This window comes from Delphinus delphis, chromosome 15 (assembly GCF_949987515.2).
Source record: "Delphinus delphis chromosome 15, mDelDel1.2, whole genome shotgun sequence".
In the NCBI taxonomy this organism is placed as follows: domain Eukaryota; kingdom Metazoa; phylum Chordata; class Mammalia; order Artiodactyla; family Delphinidae; genus Delphinus; species Delphinus delphis.
In genome coordinates this window covers 32,391,868-32,405,017 of record NC_082697.1, presented here as the reverse complement: position 1 = coordinate 32,405,017, position 13,150 = coordinate 32,391,868, and the positions used below count along the sequence as shown (strand labels likewise).

The window sequence follows — 13,150 nt, the reverse complement described above, 5'->3', positions numbered from 1 at the left end:
AATGAGAAGGAATGGAGTGGTGAAGGAACTCACTAACCAAGATTGAGATTAATGACTCTAGCTGTAATTTCTAAAAATCCATGAGGGCTAATTGAAGAGTATAACTGATCCCCAGTTTTCACCAGAATTCGTCCTGCTCTTAAGTTGAACCTGGTTCAGTTAATTGCAGAATGAAAGCAATAAATTATATATTTTTTAGTATTAATTTTTAAGTTGGTATTTTCCTTAAAAAACCAATTTATGTTCATTTATAAAATTATAAGTAGTTCGGAAGATTATGAAATGAAAAGTAAATCTTCCTTTACTTTTTCTCCTTGGTGGTACTCCTTTCTCTTAATAGTTTCTTGCGTGTCCTTCCAGAAGAAATTTATACGTATATAGCCTCATACTATATATACATGAATGAATATAAATGTAACGGATTTTAATATATTTGTTGGATTGATGATTTATTGGTGGTACATTAACTCATTTTCTTAAGATAGAAGTGCCTAAACAGTGTGACATTTGATATGATATTAAAATCTAATAAAACAGATTTGCTCCTTGGGAAAGCATTTATAATAGATTAGGGTTCCTATTAAATATTACTACTTACAGCTAACCAGACGATTTTTTCATGACAGTTGATTTCTGTGGCTGTTTTTAACCAAACTTCAGTTTAAAAGGTTTAGAAACTTACTGATAGAAACTAATCCTTAGATCCTGCATGCCTGTTGATTTCCTAGTCCTGTAGCATGGATATGTGTCAAATAAAATGTATACAGCATGACAGGAAATAGGGGAAATGACTGACTTGTGGCTTGGTTCTCAGTGTGTCTTTAGTGCTACAGCTTCTTCCCAGCTGTTTTCTTCCAGGCACTCCCACCTACATTAAAAACAAAAGCCAGAATTTAAGCTGGGAGGTGGTGTTCGGTAGCAAGGGCTCCCCTGCATGGGCTCACTGAGGCCACCAAGCTGTTATTCTCATCAGTAAATTGAGATATTAGGCCAGTTTAGAGTAAACATTCAGTAATAACGTGGGGCCCAATTTTCTCTTTTAGAAATTTGATGCTGATCCAGTTGAATTATTTGAAATCCCAGTAAAAGAATTAACCTTTGACCAACTCCAGTTGTTAAAGGTAGTAATAATAATGTAAAATGTAAATTATCTTTTAGTTTTAGGACTATTTGTACTTGTTTGTATATAGTAATATTCTCTTTGTGCATGGGGATGACTAGATACATACAGCATGTACTGAGTCTGTGCTTTGGTTTTCTGTTCTGTTAGGAAGAATGGGTTCGTGCTCATCCATCTGTCTTCTTTAACAGTTTCTATGGACCCCATCTTTTTTTTTGCTTTTTTGGAGGAGATGGGCTATAAGTCTTTATAGGCCATAGGGGCTAGCCATAATCTTAGGTTGTCTCTGGTCTGCTTTAGCTCTTTTTTATTTTATACTTAGCCTTCTATGCTATTGTTGATTTTTATAGCTATGCTACTATCTAAAATCCTCCTGTATTTTACTATGTAATTTTACATGATCCCTCTTCTTATTCTCATTAGATACCTAAATTATTGGTTGATTGAGTATAAACAGTTTCCTAACCTAATAATTTTTATATTCTCCCCTACTTGGGTATTTGATCATGGTCTTATGCATATGTATGTAAATATAAAATATGTACAGTGGTAAGTGCTTATTCTTATTAAACTGATGATTCTACATTTTATAATTTCTCCTAACTTGCTAGCTTTTCAAGTTATAGTTCTATTAACCATATCTTCATAAACTAAGGCCTTTTTTTCTGATTACATTTTGTGTGTGTGTGTGTGTGTTTTCTAGCTCACTCATGTGACTGCACTAAAATCTAAAGAACTGAAAGGTATGTACCAATGTGAAAACACTGTTTTCATTTCATAATTAGCATCATGAATTTCCTTATCCATTTTAACTTACTCTTGGTGACTTTAATATAATACTGGGTTATATAAATGTAATTTTATAGACATGAAGGCTTTATATGTATTAATTGCCAAATGCATACATGTCATGTATAGTAAGCATGATTTTTCACTTTTATGAATTTTCTTAGCTTGATGATCAAAAATTCTTTATAATTTTGTACCTATCCATTCTTTTTTATTTAATTAATTAATTTGGGTCTTAGTTGCAGCTGGTGGGCTCCTTAGTTGCAGCTCGCCGGCCTCTTAGTTGTGGCATGTGGGCTCCTAAGTTGTGGCAGGTGGGCTCCTTAGTTGTGGCACACAGGCTCCTTAGTGTGGCATGCGAACTCTTAGTTGCAGCATGCATGTGGGATCTAGTTCCCTGACCAGGGATCGAACCCAGGCCCCCTGCATTGGGAGCACGGAGTCTTAGCCACTGTGTCACCAGGGAGGTCCCTCTTTCCACACATTCTTAAGCATTACAAAGTACAGAATGTATCAAGTATAGAAACTGGCTCCAGAGCCGGGAATTTGAAACCAGCTCTAGCATTTACCAACTGTGACCTCGGTTACTTTATTTAACCACTCTGTGCCTGTTTCCTCAAAGCTTGTCCTACCCACAAAATCCCTTTGTAATTCCACTTTACTTTCTACTTCCACAGAATTTAGTAGTCTTTGACATTCATTTTAGCCTTGGTGTGTCCTTTCTTTAACCCTTTATTTTTCTGTATGTCCTTTCTCTTCCTCCAGGATGTAAACCTCTCAAGGGTGGGGGAAATGTTTTTATATTCCCTGAAACATTTACAGTACTCTGGTTATAGTAGGTACTCATTAGATGTTAATCTGCATTTAGGATAACAGGATAGTTGGAATGCCTTTATGAAGAAATTAGTGAGGTGCCAAAGACTCCAAAGATTATTCTCAGAGCGTAAATATGACTTTACAAGCTTGTAAATAGTTCATAACTATTAGTAGTAAAATCAATTTTACCTTTAATTTATTTGACTGGAAAATTTTACATGATTTAGTTTTTGAATTTGTAATGCACTAGGGTTGGTTATTTTTGTTGTAATTTTTGTTTTGCTTTTTGTTTGTTCCTGGGTGATTTTTCTTTTTAATCTTGATATAAAAATTTTTCTCTTTTGGAAAAAAATTCTTGTGCGCCTTGAGACATAATCAATTTTGGATTAAATGGTAATGCTACCTATAGATTCTCTTAATTTCTAACTTGATATCTCAAGTAGAAGTATTAGCAAGATTACACAGCCCTTAATTTCACTGAGAAATAACAAATCACTGCTTGTGACTCCTTTCTTAAAATTATATTACAGTTTTTATAAGAAAATAATCACTGTTGAGGTCATAAACTGTGATGTTCCTACTAAATGTTGTAAACCAGTCTTCATAAAGGATGCTTATTTTGAAAATGGGGGTTTTAATGGTTAAAATTAATAAATACAGGAGCCTTCAAAAATACTATATATGAAAGGATCTCATAACTACATCTTTTTTTTTTTTTTGCCTTCAGAATTTAGGAAAAGGTCTTAGTGATAAAATGGCATTTATCTACTGAGTTTTTGTAATTTAAATTTTCAGAATCTGTGGTTGAGGAGGAAAATTCCTTTTCTGAAAATCAGCCATTTCCTTCTCTTAAGATGGTAAGTTCCTTAGGAAAACTAGGGCAGGCTATCATTATTCTGTTATATCTGAATAATTTATTATGGTCTTTTAAATGGGCACTAAAAAGGCTGTGTAAAAGACAACATTAATGTAAACTTATGTTTGATGCTTTTTAGAGAAGATACATTCTTGTGAAGTGTGCCTATGGTGCCTTTTTTTTTTTTTTGAGAAACTTATTTGCTCAAATGAATAAAATTCCTACCTCATTGGGTTAATTTGGTAAGAATAGGAAATTCACATATTTCTGTATATAAACAGGAAGGAAAGGGCACAGAAAAGGGGTTGGGGAGTGTGACGATGGGAGAGACATTTTTACAATATGTAAGGCTGGTCCTTAGCTTTTAGAGAGAAATTCCCCAACCAAAGAAAATAAGTACCCTGGTTACTTAAAATGAAATACAGATTTCAAGTATTCACTCTGAAAATGTGTAACAAAAACTGGCATGAACATTTAAAAACTAGACCCAATTCATAGAGGAATTCCTTTGACAGCGTCAGGCAAGCCTGCGCGAATACCAGATACCTTCTTTGGCCATGCTGAGTCTCATTTTCTTGCTGGCTCCATTTCCTAATTTTTTCTCTTCTCCACTGTCTTTTTCTGGTGATGTGTCAGGTACAATAGACTTCTTAGGCAAAAATAGGTAATTTCAGTTTATCATGATTATTCACCCTCCAAAAAGGATGCTACAAGAGAGCCCCTAAAATAGACATTATCTTAGTGAATTTAGAGCATGATTTGTATAAATTTTCAGATATTTATGAAGCCCAGCTAAGTCATTCCTTCTAGTCCAAAATTCTGAAATAGTTTGGTTCTTAGAAATTCCATGATTTCTAGACTTGTGATTTCATAGAACAGAAAAACAGGCTTTAAAAAAATTGTTTATCAAAGGTTTGACAACTTTCATTTAGCCAAATAAACACACATTTATTCATTCACTTTGCCATCACTATAATTTAATCAGAAAGTTTGAATCCAAAGAAAGGCCAAACGCAATCTTAGTATAAAGGGGAATCCTGCAAATTTGATGTATACCAATCTCAACACTAATATACACTATTGTCCTTATTTTTCTGATTTTGCATTAGTCCAGTAAAATTGTGGAAGGTATGTTAACTAAAAAAGGCTAAACGTATCGGAGAAATTCGGAGAAAGTCAAAAAGCCCCATAGGAGATTGAGTACAACCTGTTTTAGGTACTGTACTTTTCATGCAGCAGGGGCTAGATCCCAGGTCACCAGAGTCCCAGGCTGTGTTCTTACTCTGTTAGCATTCTTTATTTGCTATTATAAAATTAAATACCATATATATTATACATGTTAAGGATTTCTACACTTTGAAATACTGACTAAACCAGCTGATTGTAAGTTAATAACCAAGCTTCATTTTTTTTTTTGCGGTACGCGGGCCTCTCACTGTTGTGGCCTCTCCCGTTGTGGAGCACAGGCTCCGGACGCGCAGGCTCAGCGGCCATGGTTCACGGGCCCAGCCGCTCCGCGGCATGTGGGATCTTCCCAGACCGGGGCACGAACCGAACCCTTGTCCCCTGCATCGGCAGGCGGACTCTCAACCACTGCGCCACCAGGGAAGCCCCAAGCTTCATATTTTAGATTGGATTTTCTAGTTATGCTGCCCAAGTGGTGTTATTGCAAAGTGTGTAGATAATTTAGTTTTTATTTTTTAATAAATTTATTTTATTTATTTTTGGCTGCATTGGGTCTTCGTTGCTGTGCGTGGGCTTTCTCTAGTTCCGGCGAGCGGGGGCTACTCTTCATTGCAATGCGCGGGCTTCTCATTGCAGTGGCTTCTCTTGTTGCAGGCCACAGGCTCTAGGCGTGTGGGCCTCAGTTGTGGCTCACGGGCTCTAAAACGCAGGCTCAGTAGTTGTGGCGCATAGGCTTATGCTCCGTGGCATGTGAGATCTTCCCAGACCAGGACTTGAACCCGTGTCCCCAGCATTGGCAGGCAGATTCTTAACCACTGTGCCACCAGGGAAGTCCAAAGTTTCTAGATAATTTAGATATATTGACACTATATTATTTGTTAATTTATATAGATATAGACTTATTTATTTATGAGCCTCTTTAATTTGGAGTTAACATCTTTCCAGGAGGTTATCACTGTGGTGTTAAGCATCACCACCTTCACAGCAAGCTAGAAATCATGGTATTTCATATAACCATATCTTAGTAAAGTAGACTGACATACCTGAATGCAATTCAGAAAACATGACAAATGTCTTTTTAAATTCATGAGGCTGCCTATCTTATTACTGCTCACTTTAGCTGTTCAGTAGTGATGGTGAAAAGGATTTTAGGTCAGGATCATCTTTGCGGTTAGTAGTGATCGATTATCACAGATATTGCTAAAGACTACTGCCTTTGCTATTTAATTTCTTTTGACTTTCTTATTCAACTTAATCATCAACCAGGTTGTCAGTTTGAGTATAAGAAAAGATAGTGGTTTTTGCTGAAGGCACAAAACACTTTATCCTTACTAGTGATATGTTTTCTTATAGTTTGCTTTTTGTAATTAATCCATTTTTCTTTTTTCCTTCTTATTCTACCATTCATCTCACCAAAAATGAAACAAAATTTACCACCAACAAACACAACTCTAGGTTTTAGAGTCTTTGCCAGAAGATGTAGGGTTTAACATAGAAATAAAATGGATCTGCCAACAAAGGGTAAGTCATTTTCCATGTGGCACATTCTTCGTTCCTACTTCCCGTTTCTTTAAATGCATTCATTCCTGTCTCTTTGTTTTAATGGAATAAATGAAACTGAAATTGTGGCTTCTTCCAGCAAGCACAGTGCTTGTTGGAACTTTGAAGTAAAGTATATCTTACACTTACACTAATATTTAAGTTCTTAAAAGTAGTGATGAATGTATTATAGTAGAAATTCTAATTTACATGTGTCTCATGTGCACATTAATATGGATGGTTTCTGGGCACACTTATAAAGTGAACAGTGAGAACTGTGGCCAGGCAGAACTTTATAACTCTGATTAGTTTTTTGGTTTTTTTTTTTTAACCCCCGTCTCAATATATACCTTAAATAAGTGCCTAAGCAGTTTTCTGTTAAGTGGCAGTAGCTAGTAATAATTAATCAGGAAAAGAAATTTCTGCAGACATGTTTTAAATCACTCTGAAATTTAGTCATTCTTTTGTTCAATAATTATTGAAAAGCTGCTATGCGCCAGGCATTTTCTGAGTTCTGTGCTTACGTAGTGAAGAAAACAGAATAAAGCCTTGCCTTCCTGAAACTTAACAGTCTTTTAGTCGAGGAAAACAACTTGGATGTATCAGATGGGGATATGTGTAAATGGATAAGGCTGCATGGTAAGAGGGCTGATTGGGGTGGGGGGACATTGGAAGTAGTTAATCCAGGCATCATGATTGGGCAGTCCTGGTATTTGTTCTGGTCAGAATAATCTATAACTGCCCTTAAAGCATGTCTTCTATGTAGCTATTTATGATAAGCCGGTCCTGGCTAACATATAACATGCAAGTGCACAACCATGATTTTTCTAGTAGGTGATTTTTAGTTTTCAGAACTTTTAGAATTATTGTAATGACTAATACTTAAAATTTTTAATATTTGAATATCAATAGGGCTCTTGGTATCTTAGCTATAATTAGAAAATTATTTTTATTATTTATTGAGGGCACTTGATAGGCCTAAGACTCAAAGAATGAGATTTTTAACTGGTAATTCTTAATTACCAGGGTTTTTGGGGTAGTGAGTTAGCAAACGAAGTGGAGTCTTTTTGTCCACTTATAGTTTATGAAGATAGCATAAAAATATTTTAAAGTCATGGTAGATTTCAAATTTCCAGAGTTTTAGTTTTTATTTTGTTAACCTTATTAAAGCAAAAGTCTTTTGATGTTATAATTGCTTTGTATATAAGTGTCTCTATACCTGATTATGATAATAATTCACACAGGCCTTTGCTTTCTCATCTGTAAAATAAGAGTTGGACTAAATGTTCTCGAGAATTTTTCCTAGCACTGTGATTCTAAGGTATTTAATGACTTTTGTTTTCCTATTCTTCTATATAGGATGGAATATGGGATGGTAACTTATCAACATATTTTGACATGAATCTGTTTTTGGATATAATTTTAAAAACTGTCTTAGAAAATTCTGGGAAGAGGAGAATAGTATTTTCTTCATTTGATGCAGATATTTGCACAATGTGAGTAATTCAGTTTTTTTCTCCTATATGCTTAGACTGTAGCTAGGACTAAGGGCACAGAGATTGTAGTTGGAGGTGGGGAAGTTCCCAGACTTCACCCTTGATTTGTCTTCTCAGTCCCATTGTATATATTCTCTACTGGGATGGCCTCCACACCCGCTGGGTTATAGCACCTCATGCCTTGTGTTTCATTTTACAGATGTATAATATCCTCCCTACCAAATTGTAAGCCCTCAAGGGATTTCTTTTTGCCCATTTCTGAGAATATTTTAACTCTTGTATAGAATAATTTAAATTTTTCTTTTTTTGACTAAAAGGCAATACACATTAATGGTGGTTATATCTCAGTAATGAGTATGCTTTTAAAATTTTGTTTCTTTATATTTTTAGTATTTTCTAAAATTTCAAAACAATATGTTATGGTTATCTCCCCAATGAAAAGTATTTTTTAAACTGTCTTTTTCAGGGTTCGGCAAAAGCAGAACAAATATCCCATATTATTTTTGACTCAGGGGAAATCTGATATTTACCCTGAACTCATGGACCTCAGATCTCGGACAACCCCCATTGCAATGAGCTTTGCACAGTTTGAAAATCTACTGGTAAGCTGTGGTTGAATATTTTAATATTTGTTTTTTAAAAATGTTTTAGAGCACTAGTAAATAAAGTTATATATTAATTTAACATCTACTTGGTTAGTTTTGACCTATGTATAATGAGCAGGTAGCTCTACTTAAAATGAGGATATTAAATCTCAGACTGAAAAGCAGTTAAATGATCACCACCAACAAAGATTTTCTTGCAGGCCTAGGTTAAGTAAGTTTTGTAGTTTAGTTTTCTGAGTGGGTTTTATGAATCATCTAAAACGGTTAGATTGTAAACTTGTTTGATCGCATAAATTGGAAGAAAAAATTCTAACGTTTTCTTTCCCTGTCCATTCTGCTTTGCAGCAGGTTCTTATTAGTTATGTATTTTATACATATAATAAGTTTCTCTTTCATGAGTAACTTATCTTTCTTCTTTTAGGGGATAAATGCACATACTGAAGACCTTCTCAGAAACCCATCCTATATTCAAGAGGCAAAAGCTAAGGGACTGGTCATATTCTGCTGGGGTGATGATACCAATGATCCTGAAAACAGAAAGAAATTAAAGGAATTTGGAGTTAATGGTCTAATTTATGATAGGTATTTGTTTTTCATGAAAAATTTTAATGGATTGTTAGAAAAAAAGTAGAAATATCTTAACATTTGTCAGTGGAATTTTTCAAATTTTGAAGTTATACCACAGTCACTTGGGAAGCTTGTTTAAAAATTCAGATGACTGGGCCCTAACCCAGATGTATTGAGTCATCTTGCGGGTGAAGGTGGCCGCCCTAGACCTCTTCTCTATCTACACCAACTTTCTTGGTGATCTCATCCAGTTCTGTGCCTTTTCCTACTTTTGTATATCCCCAACTCAAGCTTTTCCCCTGACCTCTAAACTTTTATATCCATCTATCAACGCCTATTCTTCCTATAGACTTCCTGATTTCAGTATAAATGACAACTTTCTTTCCAGTTTCTGAGGCCAGATCCCTGGAGTCTTTCATGATTGTGTTCTTTATCTCATACCCAAATCCAATCAGACAAAATCAGAATCATGTTGATTCTGTCTTCGAAATATATCCTGAATCCTTTACTGTTGTCACTCTCCACTAAGCCACATCGTTTCTCAGGTGGATTATGAAAGTAACCTGCTTACTGGGACTGCGTCCACTCATACACCCTGCTGTCCATTATGGGGGCGGGCAGGACTGAAAACTGAAGTCAGATCATGTTACTGCTTAACCTTCCCCCCCTATTCTGTGTCTCCTAGTGTAAAATCCCACATCCTTACAAGGCCCTACGTGAGATGATCCCCGCCCCCACCCCTAATTGGCCTCCTGCTGTTTCTCTTCTGATAAAGATGTCAGGAAAGACTAAAATGTCACCTTCTTAGTAGGGCCTTCCCCGAATATCCTAATTCAAATCAAAACCTCTACTCACAGTGCACTTCCTGACTTTTCTCCATACATTTACCACCACGTGATATATCCATATACATACTATATTTTACTTATTTTCTCCCCAACCTCCTTTCCCATCCCACCCCCAACACACCCCCAAAAACAGAAGCTCCATGAGGGCAAGACTTTGCCTGTTTTGTGCACTGCTGTATCACCAGAGGTTAGATGTAGAAGCTCAAATATTTGTTGAACTAATCTTTTCTTTTTAAATAAACTCCCTGGGTGTTTAGGATGTAAGTCTGAGATCTCAGAGAGATGAAAAGGTTGCTCAGCGTAAAGAAATTTTGGGTTAGAGGGAATGTCATTTGTCCTGCTGAGGGGATTAATGGGCTTGCTAATGCTTGAGCAGCATCATACAAAGAGTAAGTGATGAAATTGTTACCAGGCCTGCTTTAAAAAATACAGTCGTTGGATTTAGTTTATATTACTGTTTGTTCTATAAAGTTATATCACTTTCTTAATAAAGCTTTTCCCCACCCCAACTTTTTTGTCTGAATTAGTCTGGTTTTAAAACTGCCACCCAGATAATGCCTGCCTTTTAAAGTGTTTGGTTAATACTGCTTTAAGTGGCATGATTCATAGCTCTTTTTAATAGACGTTTCCAACTTATTAAAGGAAAATTAAAATTTTTAAATTACAATTTGATGGAAGTGCTTTATTTAGCAAATTTTGGGAGAATATTTCTTTCTTGGAGGAGGAGGAAGGGATGATTGCAAATATTTTCAGGCAAGAAAAGTATATTGTGAGATTATACCAGGTATGGCAGTTGTAGGGTATACAAATTTTAGTTAGATCCTTCACTAAAGGGCCTTACTTGGTTGTAGCCAAACACTGACCTTGCAGGGAGAACAGGAAGATACTATGTGATACAAAAGGCCCTAAAGAAAGTGAGTTCTTCCTGGCTCAGGGTCAACAAGAATAATTTTAAAGAGGAAGGATTGAGTTGGATTTGGGCAGGGGTGGGGTGGGGTGGGGGGGTTAAATCAGCTTTGACAGGATTTGCGTTTTAGGCAGAGGTGCAAGCAGGCACCAGGGCAGGACTGTGTTGAGGGTGTGGAGGATGTTGAGGAGGCAGCCCAGCACTGGCCTTCTGTTCAGACCTGATGAGAGGAGAGGTGGACTGTGTTAGAGTCAAGTCAGTCTTTATTATCCTTGGAAGTTTTTTCTTCTTTTTTCAATTTTAGTCAAAGAACTACATATGTATATATAATCAGCCACACTTATGTGTGTGTTGTGTGTGTGTGTATATACTTCAAATAGTTCTACAAGACTAACAGTAAAAACCAACAGTCCTGGGAATTCCCTGGCGGTCTGTGGTTAGGACTCTGTGCTTTCACTGCTGAGGGCCCGGGTTCAGTCCCTGGTTGGGAAGCTAAGATCCCACAAGCCGTGAGGTGCAGCCAAAAAAAAAAATTTAAAAAAACAAACTAGCAGTCCCTTACACCTATCCCTTCCATTGTCTCTAGCTGAATTCCTGTGCCCTAATATTTTTTGGAACTATTTCTTGGTACTTAAGGTGCTTATGCTATTACTTTTTCATTACCAAATTTAGACCTATAGAAGGTTTGAATGATAGTGATTCAGAAGAACCTTTGTTTCATTTTACATGTGGGAGCATTGTGATGTGTTTTAGTTTATCAAAAACCAATTTGTTCTCTTTTACAAAGGCATTAACACAGATTTTGCATTTAATCATGGTTTTGTGATATATTATAAGCTGCTATGCTTGATTTGCTGATACTTGGAATTTCTGCATTTGTAGTAATGAGTAAGGTGGCCTTTAATTTACCTTTATCAAATGGTTGTTGTCTAATTTTGGCATGAGGATAATACTTGCCTCGTAGAGTAAATTGAGCAATGTTTCCTCTTTCTATACTGTGTCTGCTCAAATTATTTTTAAAAATTCAGTAACAGACACCCACATTTAAAGAACATTATTATTAGATTTGAACTCCCCTGTGTTCTCCTCTCTAATTCTATGCCCCTACCTCCTCCCATAGATATAACTGACAAGCAAGCAATTACTCTCTTTTAAAAGTTTTTAAATTCTTATATCTATCGCTAAACAATATAACATTTAGTTTTTCATGGCTTCAAGCTTTATTTGTACTCTTTTCCTACTTGTTATATTCTTAAAATCAATCCATTTGTTACGTTTAGCTGTACTTTATTCATCTTCCTGGCTGTATGATTCTGCCACAATTTATTCTACTATTGGAGAACACTGAGGTGGTTGCCAGGTTTTTGTTTGTTTGTTTTTGTTTTGCGGTATGCTGCCCTCTGACTGTTGTGGCCTCCCCCGTTGTGGAGCACAGGCTCCCGATGCGCAGGCTCAGCAGCCATGGCTCACGGGCCCAGCCACTCCTCAGCATGTAGGATCTTCCTGGACTAGGGCACGAACCCGTGTCCCCTGCATCGGCAGGTGGACTCTCAACCACTGCACCACCAGGGAAGCCCTTTTTTTTTTTTTTTCAGGTTTTTGCTATTACAGTGTTTGCTGTAAACATCGTTGACCAGCTGTCCTATGGTACGTGTATAAGTTTCTTTAGGGCAGTGACTTAAACCTTTTGACCCCAAAATCAGTTAGAAATGCATTTCACGTTGCAGCCCAGTGCACACATAGATATGTATATCTACAAGTGTGTACCTGAAACTAAATTAAAAAGATAATGCCCCTTGAATATTTTATTTATATGTGTGTGCTTTTTAAATGATTGTGCCACTGGCTCACACCTATTTCAATGCTTTTCTTAACTTTCTGAACTGATTTTGTGACCCACTAGGTCTCTAGCTCAGCATGACAAGACATCCGTCCGTGGGTCAGGCATTGGAAGTACAGCAGGAATATGGGTACATGGAGTGGGCTGTTCAATGCTCATTGGAGCCTCCTACCAGTTCTCAGGAGTAGGCCACCCATAATAAACCTGTCAGGTAGAGTGGACACTGAATCAACACATGTTAAATGGCTCAGGGCACTCTGTCTGTAGGTTTCAAAGCTGGTAGGGTGGGCAGGGGCCCTCCTGGAGTGATAGCCCTGAGCATACCTGCCCACCCATGCAGGCTCCTCCAGTACATATTGTTTGACTTCTTTGGGCACAGCTGCCATGCTGAGCTACAGTTCTTGTGTCAGACCTTCTGTGTCCTGTAGTCCAAATCTTTTTCTTTTACTTTACTGTCATTTTTATGGAACACATCCTTCAGTATCTTCTTGAGAAAGGATGGAAAGTAAATGTTTTTGAGGTCTTGTGTGTCTGGAAGCATTGTGGCCAGGCATAAAATTCCATGTTAGAAATCATTTTCCT

The 13,150-nt window shown here is 36.7% G+C and overlaps 1 protein-coding gene across 2 annotated transcripts in view; it reads left to right on the top strand.

Annotated features, from left to right (window-relative positions):
* GPCPD1 (glycerophosphocholine phosphodiesterase 1) overlaps positions 1–13,150 on the top strand; it is a 63,255-nt gene that overhangs the window by 38,378 nt on the left and 11,727 nt on the right. For both annotated transcript variants that reach the window (XM_060031198.2, XM_060031199.1), the window contains 7 exons: positions 1,044–1,121; positions 1,824–1,863; positions 3,521–3,582; positions 6,222–6,287; positions 7,665–7,801; positions 8,268–8,403; positions 8,828–8,988. In XM_060031198.2, the coding sequence (XP_059887181.1) occupies positions 1,044–1,121; positions 1,824–1,863; positions 3,521–3,582; positions 6,222–6,287; positions 7,665–7,801; positions 8,268–8,403; positions 8,828–8,988 (680 nt within the window). The remainder of the gene's footprint in view (positions 1–1,043; positions 1,122–1,823; positions 1,864–3,520; positions 3,583–6,221; positions 6,288–7,664; positions 7,802–8,267; positions 8,404–8,827; positions 8,989–13,150) is intronic.